The sequence below is a fragment of the Rhopalosiphum maidis genome, chromosome 2, assembly GCF_003676215.2.
Source record: "Rhopalosiphum maidis isolate BTI-1 chromosome 2, ASM367621v3, whole genome shotgun sequence".
NCBI lineage: Eukaryota > Metazoa > Arthropoda > Insecta > Hemiptera > Aphididae > Rhopalosiphum > Rhopalosiphum maidis.
Genome location: NC_040878.1, coordinates 32,666,704 through 32,678,483, shown reverse-complemented (window position 1 = coordinate 32,678,483; position 11,780 = coordinate 32,666,704). Strand labels below are relative to the sequence as shown.

At 27.3% G+C, this 11,780-nt stretch overlaps 2 protein-coding genes across 2 annotated transcripts; one reads left to right on the top strand and one right to left on the bottom strand.

Moving 5' to 3' along the window:
• The first annotated feature begins 74 nt into the window (after window positions 1-74).
• Window positions 75-2,195, top strand: LOC113554201 (cuticle protein 1). Its single transcript, XM_026957938.1, has 2 exons — window positions 75-378; window positions 1,393-2,195. The coding sequence occupies exons 1-2, from the start codon at window positions 364-366 to the stop codon at window positions 1,813-1,815; spliced, it is 438 nt and encodes a 145-aa protein (XP_026813739.1). The 5' UTR covers window positions 75-363; the 3' UTR covers window positions 1,816-2,195.
• A 3,607-nt stretch (window positions 2,196-5,802) lies between these two features.
• Window positions 5,803-7,866, bottom strand: LOC113552434. The gene is made up of 4 exons (XM_026955316.1): window positions 7,806-7,866; window positions 7,013-7,436; window positions 6,135-6,799; window positions 5,803-6,017 (listed from the first exon to the last, which is right to left on the bottom strand). The coding sequence occupies exons 1-4, from the start codon at window positions 7,864-7,866 to the stop codon at window positions 5,803-5,805; spliced, it is 1,365 nt and encodes a 454-aa protein (XP_026811117.1).
• Between the last annotated feature and the right edge of the window lie 3,914 nt (window positions 7,867-11,780).

Below are 11,780 nucleotides of genomic sequence, written 5' to 3'. Positions count from 1 at the left end.
TATCTTAAATCTTTCGACTTTCGTATAAATAACGGCCGCGTCCACGACAAACTCATACTTCGCCGTCATATCTGCATAGTAAAACAGCTCGAGTTCAACGTGCAAATACCTATATAAAAATATCCGATTTGTTTTTTACTTTTACTCAAGTTTTTCCAGCCGTCGTTGTATATTCGTGTTCCGCGAACTTTTTAAATTCTTCACAATAAAGTTTATACTTATATTTTACATACCTAATTATTAAAATTTACCCTTCAGCTGCAGCTAAATTGTCTGAGCTTACGGCTGCGTGCATTTGTTGGACAGAAGCAGTCTTCAAACAACTCGAATATTATATATATTTTATATATTCACCGATTCATTATGTTCGGAGTACTTGTGAGTATATAATAGTATTTATAATATAAAATCGTTATTAAAAGCACATACATTGATAAGTTTTAGTTATCACGTGACGCAAATAGTCGAAATAATATGCATATTGCATTTGCATAGTTAATAATCAATAGATAATAGTTTAATAATTTGTACCGTCAACTTTTGAAAAAAATGTATATATTTATATCTATTTTAATTTTTTGATTATTTTGATTTTAATAGGCATATAGAAATAGAATATTAATATACTATGTTTATTTCATATTTGTATACACATGCGAATTTCATGACTCATAAAGTCATGTCAGTCATGATTTCATGAGGTATAAGTATATAATAAAATATGTTTAATATGTATTTTTAAATCATACTAATAATAATTATTATACATTATACATTTACATGGAGGTTTAAAAATTTCAATACATAGCAACCTATTATTTCAAATTTGAAAACCTAACTCTAATTGAGAAAGGTTATTGAATCATAGACATCATGTCTTAAATCACAAGGAATTTATTTAAACAACAATTTTATTTAGCATTACATATAGTATATTATGTACGCATTCGTCATATCTCATAATATAACAGACGATGTTATAGTTGTTATACTATATGACATCTTAACTTTTCAGATAAACACCTAACCAGAAAAAATGTTCCGAAATGTGAAAATATTACTTTGCGGATTTTTGACCATATTATTATCTATAAGTACCATAAGTTTCTTCTCAACATTTTTTTTCGCAAATGTATTCTTTAAAAAAATCATATGTATTTTAAGTTTCAGTACTTTAAAAGTTTATAATCATTTCACAAATTTGCACACCAATGGCCCATTTCCAAATATTTAATAGAGATAAGTGATGTACCAGAACAACCTATAATATCGTAATCTGTTGTGTTTATATAATACACATTTATTGGATTTTCAATAACATTGATTATATACCTATAATATTATTGTACATGGAAATGTTGTTAAAAATCGTTGTTGATCTGTTGTACTCAGGCTGTCGTTTTTGCCGTTCAAGCCGCGGCGGTACTGGCCGGCGGCGCCCGGTACCCGTCCGGACTGAATCCGGCGCTGTGTCCCAATTATCCGCACTGCGACAACGTGCTGTTGGCCGCATACGCCCAACCGGCGGCTGGCAACGATTACAATGACCACTACACCAACAACAACGCGGGTCAGTATTACGGTTCCGGTTACCAACACCATCCGTCCGAAGCGTCCAACTACCACAACAACCAGCCGCTGGTCCCGTCACCGTACACTGAGCCCGGTTATCCGGCTGGTCTCACGTCATCCAATTGCCCCAACTACCCGTACTGCTCGCATCAGGTGCCGGCCGAGGCGCACAGGTACGTGCACAAGAGGTACCCGTCTGGTGTCAGTCCGCATAACTGCCCCAACTACCCGTACTGCCACTGACGGTCCATCGCCTACATACTAAAATAATATTATGTCATGCGCAACATGCATGCATATTATTATTATTATTATTATAGTGCAGATTTTAAGACGCACTCACACAGTTAGCACTAAGTACATAAATATTATATTTAAATACATTATAGTGCATTATACACTTTATACCTATGTTATGTTTATGGCTAAAATCTACACACACACATAGGGGCAACACATTTTATAAGTATACATATTACATATTTTTATGTTGAACACCCATTAACCCAATTTACCTGTATATAATTCATGTACCTATGCACTTATTATAATGCCGAAGTACTGTGGCGTACATCACGCACGAATATAGCTATATATAGCTATATATCAAAATTATGTATTATTAATTATCATTATTATATTATATTGTTATACTTCTCGCACTTATAATATTTTTTTAAAGTATAAATAGCTACAATTAAAACATACGCATTTATTTATTTGGAACAACTTTACCTATACACCTACTAAGTACTTGATACTATATACATATATATAAAAAATAAAAAATAAATAACAAAAACAAAATAAACAAAAACAAAAACATAATCTATATGACAAGGATTATTGATTAGTATTAGCTTAGAAGTTATAGAAGCGAAAACCGGTAAAATACGTATGAAAAAATTGTAAAATATGCATGAAAAAAATTAAATATGCAAAAGAAATATTAAAAACTCAAAAAAAAATATATTTTTTAAAACTACTGTGAATGCCAATCGTATACAACAAATTTATTATCGAATAAACAATAAATAGATTTACGGTAAGTTAAGTCGATATTAGTATAATATAACTTATCGACATTTGACAATAAGATAATATTTCAGCTTATTTGCGCAATATATAGATTAAATGGACATAATTTCATTGTTGTCAGATTAATATTCGATTGCTAAAATATTATTGAGTATTATATTCAATATAATTTAAAATATATAGATTAAAAAATCAATTTTTTTAGAAAATATTAAATAATATGCTAAATATGCATTTTTAATTTTGAGTTTTTAAACTTACCATCGTATTATATAGTTTATATTTCTAACTTAGTATCTGCTGTAAGTCGAGAGTATTTAGAACAATATGCAACTCTTATAGGATATTAGGATAGTATTCATACATTTGCACGTATTGAATTATTTCTTTAAATAAAAGGAGCCATAGATTCCACTTTTTGGCCGCTCTTTCATCTTATCCAATTATATATACTACAACTAACCGTTTTTTAAATGTTATTTCTCATCACGTTTTTTTTTGTAAGAAACCAAAACTGTGACCTTAGTACCTTACAAATAAATTACTCTATAGGATTAAATAAGAGAAAAACAACTTAAATATTTTAAAACATAATACAAAATTTAAAATTATAAATAAGATATACTTTATGTATTATAAAATAAATACGCTTTAGGATGATCATCTCTTTCAGGATCACACGTCAGACCTACTGAGCCCAACGCTAAGTCATGGCGCAGAGCGTCTTAAGCAGAGAGGTATGCGTCTTTCTTCTTACACATTATTATCAATGCACAGCAGTTATCTGTTATTGCTCCATGTAAGTACTAAAATATACGTATTAAGGCTCCAAACTTATTAAACATTTGGTATAAAAATTAAATAACGATTTGTTACACAGGCACACATTTTACCTCATATAAGTATTTATATGACGCATTGTTGAAAATATTCTTTCACAACATGCGGAACTTGTTGGAACGGAAATGTAGCATTTTATTTAAATTTTGAAATTTAAAAAAATTAAATGGTATCTTAAATTCAAATTTAAAAATTAACTACCGTTGATAAAATTATGAATAATGACAGGGGACTTACCTCCCCCTAAGCTCTCATAGTTACGCTAAAAAAGTACCATTACTATGGATTTTTAATTTTAACCCTTATAAAGTACAAACTAGTCTAATTGAATGGGATTTGATTATATTACTGATCATCCTTCCAAACCAATACAACTTGATAAATAGCTACTAATATAGTATAACAGCATTGATCTAATATGTATATTTAACAGCATTGACTTTAAGTCTTTAACGACTTTATAAGACACAAAATTAATTAGGGATGGAATTTCTCGTGAACGCATACAAAATTAACCGAAGCTTACAAAATCGATTTCTGAAGTAAATAATTTAGTAATAGTAAACAGTTAAATATTTTGTAGTTAAATTAACTAATATGTAACTACCGTAACTAGTGGTTACGTTGTTATCACTACAATGTATACATGAGTATATTAATAATAATACTAAGCCAATTACAGTTACACACTAATGTTTTATTATCGCAAATGACACGTTAGATAATAAATAATAATATTTTAATTCGATTCAAATGTGATTATACGTGTGATTATCCTTTGTATGTTTATGGTAAATTTAAATATTGTGCGAAATTTTTTCACGCAAGTTATTAAGTTTTCACGCATATCGTAACTCGTAATGAAGTATTTGTATGAATAATTATGTTACATTTGCTCTTAAAGACACTTATATAGCTATTTAGAAATACTTCGTGAAAAATTTCAATCATTAACCAAAATAAATATTTGTGCTGAGTTAGGGTAATATATTATAAAAATATCAGTTACCATGATGCGTGCGCACTTATGGATTTATGATGTACCGATATAAATATATAAATATATAATCACTGTACGTTTTTAATTTGTACATTTTAATAGCATAATCAAATTTAAAGGAAAGATAATCGTTATTTATTTAATCGTTTATTGCATATTTTCACGTCTTATTGTATTTATAGTTTTGTCGGTACGATGAACAAATTGTTGTCTTTATCGAATTTTCTTAAATAATTCATGGATTAATTATCACTAAACAGTAATCTTTTGCTAAAAAGTAAAAGTTTTCTTGTTCAGTTGTTAAGATTATAAATTATGACAAGGGGCTTAGCTCTCCTAAGCTCTCATAGATACGCCAAAAAAGTACTATTACTGTTTTTTAATTTTGACCTCTGTAAAGTACATACTAGATCCAATTTGAATTGGACATGATTATATTACTGATCATCCCTACAAACTAATAAAACTTGAAATAGCTACTAATGTAGTTTAACAGCATCGACTTTAACGACTTTAAGACACAAAATTAATTAGAGCTAGAATACATACAAAATTAACCGAAGCTTTCAAAATCGATTTCTGAAGACTTCAGCATGAAGTATGTGAATATATTAATAATAATACAGTTTAGTAAGTGGTGTAATTATGGGGGGGGGGATATGAGAAATAATTTTCCAGACGCTTTTTTTTAGAATAACCACAATTAAATTTCCGTAAGCGCTTAGCTTTAAAAGATTTTAAAATCAGAAATATTTTAAAAAAAGAAATAAGAATTTATAGATATTTTCATAGTTGACACTTTTTTTTTTGTTACTAATATAGATAATTATGATAGCTCAACAATTACAATATATGACAAGAAAATCGTATAGGTCATAGTTAATAGATCCCATATAGTAAAAATAATACATTGATATGTATTTGATATTCAGTTTAAATTAATTTTTGTATATTTGTTAGTTAATATACATAAAATGTTTTGACGATAACTCAAAATTAATATATGTTTTTCTATATTTATATGATAATTTCAACACATCAACATTTTGATATCAAAAAAATTATCTGAGTGGAATGTATATAAGATATTATCTGCCAGTGGCGGCTCGTGGGTTTTTAATGAAGTAGTGCACATCCAAAAAAAATATAACCAATATAATATATATATATATATTATAAATTGTATTAAATAATATTGTTTACAAATTTTAGTTATTTACAAATTACTTTTTCTTTTGCTTATACCTATTTTTACAAGTGTCAAGTACCTATAATAATAGTAAATACATAATAATAATAATAGTAATAATACATTTTCAGGTAAAAAACTATGACAAAGTAGATACAAATTATTATATTTCAGGTACATATTTATATGTTAAATCGATTCTCCTCTCTTTTTTTTCTGCAAATCTGTTTATTACTTCTTCGTTGAAGTTTGGAATGTTGTTGATCATCCGTTTTTCGATCGATAACATAGCTAGTGCTGTAAGTCGATCTTCTGTCATTGAATTTCTCAAAAATGTTTTAATACGTTTCAATGTAGAAAACGACCTTTCGGCTTCAGCTGTAGTCATTGGAATAGTTGAAATTATTTTTAAAAGTTTGTAGCTTTCAGAAAATATATGTATTAAATTATTTTCAATTATAAATTTCAATAAATGAACTGATGAATTGATATCACGGAAATCGGTTCTTTTGTAGAACAGTTGTAGTTCAGTTTTAAGTTTAGTAACATCCAAAAAAGGATATGCTTCAATTGTTTTATTAAAATGGTCACCTGGGAAGTTATTTTCGTACATAAGAAATTTGGTAGATAAAAATAGGTGCGAAGCATTTAAGTGGTTTTTATAATCAAACCGTTCTTTAACGTTGACAATAAAAATGTCACATACTTCTTTTGCAGCGATTTTTCTTGTTTCAATAGTATCATCATGTTTTCGTTTTTTCGTTGGATGATTTTGAGAAGTTTCAAAGATGTTATCAATATTCTGTCTTTCTTTTAATATATTTTCTTCGAACCGAAAAATTGCCTTTGAAAGTTCTACAGGATCCATAGTTGGTTTTTGTAGTTGATTATATAAAATATCAACATGAGGCATTAAAGAATGAAACACTCTTAACCAAAATATAAATCTATCGTCAATTAACATCCGATGCAAAGCTCCAGCTTGATTAATTGCTATGGTTTGATTGAATGTTGATTCAATTTCTTTCATACATTCAATTAACGACTCAAGATTCTCATACACAGTATTTACTATTCGACTTTTAAAATTCCATCTAGTATTAGATGATCGAGGAACTCTGTGTTTAACAATTTTATCTAAAACCGTAACCCGCTGCGGACTGTTGGAAAAAAAATTGGTTATATCAGTTAGGTTTGAAAAAAAAATTCTTATCTCACGATTTTGTGAAGTTGCTTGAATTAAAATTAAATTAAGCTGATGAGCATAACAATGTATGAAATGTGCATTTTTATAACTATTGTTTATTATTTTTTGTACACCATTGAGACGTCCACTCATCACGTTTGCGCCGTCGTAACTCTGACAAATCAACATATCTGGTGACTCTAGGACTTTTTCCAAATTAAATATTATACATTCAGACAACGATTTCGCATCGTGTCCAGTAGGATTGAAAAATCCCCAAAATCTTTCTACTGGTGTTCCATCCGATAGTAAATATCTAAATATTATTGACAATTGAAACTGAGCAGATACGTCAGTTGTTTCGTCAGCCATTACAGAAATATATTCTGCTTGTTTTATTTCATTTTTAATTCTTTGTTGACATACAGCTAAACAACATTCTAGTAAATCATTTTGGATTGATTTGGATAAACCTTTAAATACCGAAGAGTTCTCAATATGACATTTTAGTACCGAATCTAACTCTGAACTAAAGTTTATAAGACCTCGAAATACGCCGGGATTCTCTGAATTTGATTTTTCATCGTGACCTCGGAGTGCAAGCTCAAATGCTCCACAAAATTTAATACAATTTATGATTTTATTCAATATATAACGATTATGACTTATTTTTTCATTGTATTGTTTGATATTCAACCGATATGCACTAGAAAGTTGTTGTCTTATGTCTTGTTTCCCTAATAGTTTTAAATTTAATTGAGAATTTATGTGTGTCATTGATTTTTCGTGTGTTTTGATTTTAGAAGTTAAATGAATTAAATCGTTTATTCCATTCTTTACCCAAGCGGCATCATTAGATTTTTGACCAAAAAGTAGACAGGGAAAACAATACAAACGATTTGTTTCTGAACAACCACAAATCCAGTCATTAGTTTTATATATATCATTTTTAAATTGTCTTACATAATCTCTCGTTTTACATTTAGTAATTTGTTTAATATTTAAATCTGGAGTAGGCCTACCTTTATTTTTTATTTCCATCTTTTTCTCCAACGAGATTGATGAAAAATTACATTGCAGTATTAATTGCTGTACTGAGTTCATTTTAAAAATTGAAAACAAATACACGAGTAATAATATATTAATATACGTTAATGTCGGTCGTCGATAATAAACAGAAACACGATGGTCACGATTAATAATGTTTTGAATTTCCGATAATGATCGACTAGCTAATATTATCAGCTGATAATCGAAATAATATAATAAATTAATGAGAGTAAAAATAAACTATAATAACATAATAATGCCGATGCCGACGCTCAGCGACGCGGCGACGTCGAAAATAATTCGCTGAAAATAATTTAATTGGTTATGTGCACACAAACAAATGTGCACACCAACTCCATTACAACGCGGGCTGCGTGTATCGACTTGCTTCAATTTTTACACTGTACAAATGTGCACAATGATTGTGTGCACAACTGCACTACTATAATAATACACGCCGATACCGTTCCGTCGCGGACAGCCATTTAGCAGTCGAAATAACCCAATCCAAATATTAAACATAAATACATAATATTATAATATTATTATTTTCATAATACTCTGAATTTATATTTTTATATTTTGAAAATAATTCTTATTACATTACAGGTACTTAGTTGTATTATTATGATTTGTTTTCAATTTTTCTTGAGTTTAGGTAGGTAGTGCACGTGCACTTGTGCACATACACACGAGCCGCCACTGTTATCTGCATAATATTTGTAATACATACAATAATTAATGTTTATTTGATATCTAAAAATATTTATCATAAATAACATAATCATAGTATATCGTGTTAATATCAGTCAAAATATATCGAAAGTTTGATTTGTTAACAACATTCATTGGATATTTTTTCAATGATATACGCAGGATATGTTGTTACTGATAATTATTTTATATATGTGAAAATTAGTATCATAAATAAAATCTAAAACTTACAGCTCTTGCTATGATTTTTAATTAAAACTTTTTACAAAAATAAATAATATGAACGTGGTATAGAGATAGACTGGTAATGAATGAAAACATAATATTATTTATTTTGTGGTATAAGGTATTGACTATTTTTTTTATATTATATTACTGTAAACCACGGACTAAGATGTCTTAGTTCGTGCTGTAAACCTTGAGCAACAGTGCAACACCAATGTCTATTATAATTAAACGAGTAATAAAAGCGCTTGAATGGATTTGCTATGTTATCAGTGCATCGGAACACTAAGTTAAACCCCGATGACGTACTAGATATTTTGGCTAAAAAAAGAAAAAGAAAAATTGACCTGATATTATAATTTATGAAAAATATATTTAATTTAATTGTTTACTTTATTGTCTTTGAAAACCATTATTATTTATCTCATTTAATTTATAATAATAATTTAATATAATATTGTGATCTATGAGATTTAAATGATTATTAATATTTAATGGTGGTATGGGGGGGGGGAACTAGAAAAATAGTATAAACTTATTTCCCAATCCCACCCCAGAACCAATTCCAAATTACGCCACTGAGTTTAGTCGATTACAGTCACAGACTAATGTTTTATTATAGCAAATGACACGTTAGATAATAAATAATAATATTTTAATTTGATTGTTTATGTGATTGTCGTTATAATATGTTCACGGTAAATTTAAATACCTACTGTACGACATTTTTTCACGCAAAAAGTTATTTAGTATTCACGCATATCGTAATGGAATATTTGTATCAATAATTGTGTTCCATTTGCTTTTAAATAATATAAAAGATACATATAAACAGTGCCGCAACTATATGTTTCGTAGGGCCTTGGTACAAAAAATGTTATTGGGTCCCTGTTCCTGTATAATATATTCATAGATAAAAGCTTTGTTTACACTATTGTAAAATAATTAATTGGTAAGATAACATTACATTAACCATTAACCTAAATTTGTACATTTTGAAATTTTTTTTTGTACATTACGAGTGACATATTTTTAATTTTAATTATATTTAAAAGTTTTAAAAATTGTTTTTTTGCTAACAAAATATTATATTCTTTAAAACAGTCTATTATCGTAAATAGTACCTACGTTTTGACAAAAAGTAGGTTTATATATTGCTGCAAAACTTCTTATTTCCAACAATTATTCTTTCATAAGTTACTATTTACTTAAATAGTCTATTTCGAACCAAATAGGTACTAAAATAAAAAGAGGAAAACATGAATGAAAAATTAATACAATTTAACTATTAATTTTACCAGACATTCTAATTGTAGTTTTTAGTTTTTATAATATATAAAGTGTACTACATTTATTATTATGTATCTCAGAACAATTTGATATTTGGCAATGGTGTTGCAGAGTCTTAGAAAAGAACCTCTCAATTTCTCTTACAATCAAAATTTTTTAGAAAAAAGATACTTTATACAAATTTTAACGAATAGTATTTCAGTTATGAAAATATTTATACTAAGATTAACAAACCTAAAAAATGGTTGGACAGTAAGATAAAATAGGTTTAATTTTGAATCTTATTGGATTTAATATTTAGTACTTGAATTATTTTTACAGATAATAAATGTTGATAGACATTTGTGTTTAAGTAGATTTAAAAATACCAAAAATAAGATTTTAAATATTAGTATTATTAAGATGTATAAAGAAGTGAGTATATGCTTACTGAATTACCCAATATATAATATATAATGTACATTTGTAAGTGAATAATATATTTTATTATATTCGAAATTCGAATACGAAGAGCTCCAACAGTCCAACACTTCGATAAGAATATAAAAAAAAATATAGCACAAAATATATAGGTGATGGAGTAGTAGTTTAATATTCATACAATAATACGTATAATTGTATATGTGCATATATTAAATAGTACTATGGACTAATTTTATGGTGATATTGAATAATTATAATATAATTTAGGTAATTTTTTTTTTTAATCAAGAAACAAATTTTTGGGAATCGGGTGGTCGTTATATAAATATAATTTTTTTATTGGTTTTAAAAATATGTTATTACCTTGAATGTACTTATCTACAACAAAAATATGGTAATATTTCACTGCTGTAGATAATATATATAGGAAATTAAGAACGATTGAAAAAGTCATTGAAGTTGGTATTATTATGCAAAGAAATTGTGCAGCATAAAACGGAGATATTAAAATAATCTATGCTATAATAAGATATAGGTATAATAATATAGATAATAACAATTATTTCAGGTAAAAAATAAAAAATTGTGCGCAAACAAGTTACAGCCAAATGTATACTATTTTATTTTTTCAACTTACTTATATAAATCAAAATTTAATTAAATCGTTCGGTAAATACCTACCTAAAAAATTTTTAATTAGATTTAAAATACTTATAAATAAATACTATTTTAAAATAAATCAGAAATGACATTGCGTATAGTAAAATTCATAATAATATACATATAACATAATATATTATTTATACATATTTCATATATAAAAGTTTTAAAAGCAAATAATGTTTTTAATTTATGACAAAATAATTAATATCATCGCCTAACATAGAAATATATATTATGTATAATAATATAATATATAGGGTGTTTCAAAATAAGACAAGTGCACAATTTTTGTAAATGTAATAAATACACAAATGGTTAATGAATCTCTCCATGACAAGTTCAATACGAATGAATTTGACTTCTAATCGGACTAATAGGAGTGATAATAGATGACAAAAATAACTAAAATAGAGTTGACAACATTCAAACATACAAATCCCACACGATTAAAAAATTTCGCACAATATGAAATACCCTACTATTATACATAAGATTATTATTACAATATAAATAACTAAAAAAGAACCTTGTACTATATTTTTAAATTTTAAGTATAATACCAAAAAAATTTATGAGTTTCCAACTATAAA

Excerpts from the sequence above, each read along its gene's own strand:
- LOC113552434 (XM_026955316.1), bottom strand. The coding sequence starts at position 7,866 with ATGGAAATAAAAAATAAAGGTAGGCCTACTCCAGATTTAAATATTAAA. Across the intron at positions 7,437-7,805 it reads TATTAAACAAATTACTAAAT|CATTTGAGCTTGCACTCCGA; the intron begins GTAAAACGAGAG and ends AATTTTGTGGAG. Across the intron at positions 6,800-7,012 it reads GTCCTAGAGTCACCAGATAT|TCCGCAGCGGGTTACGGTTT; the intron begins GTTGATTTGTCA and ends TTTTTCCAACAG.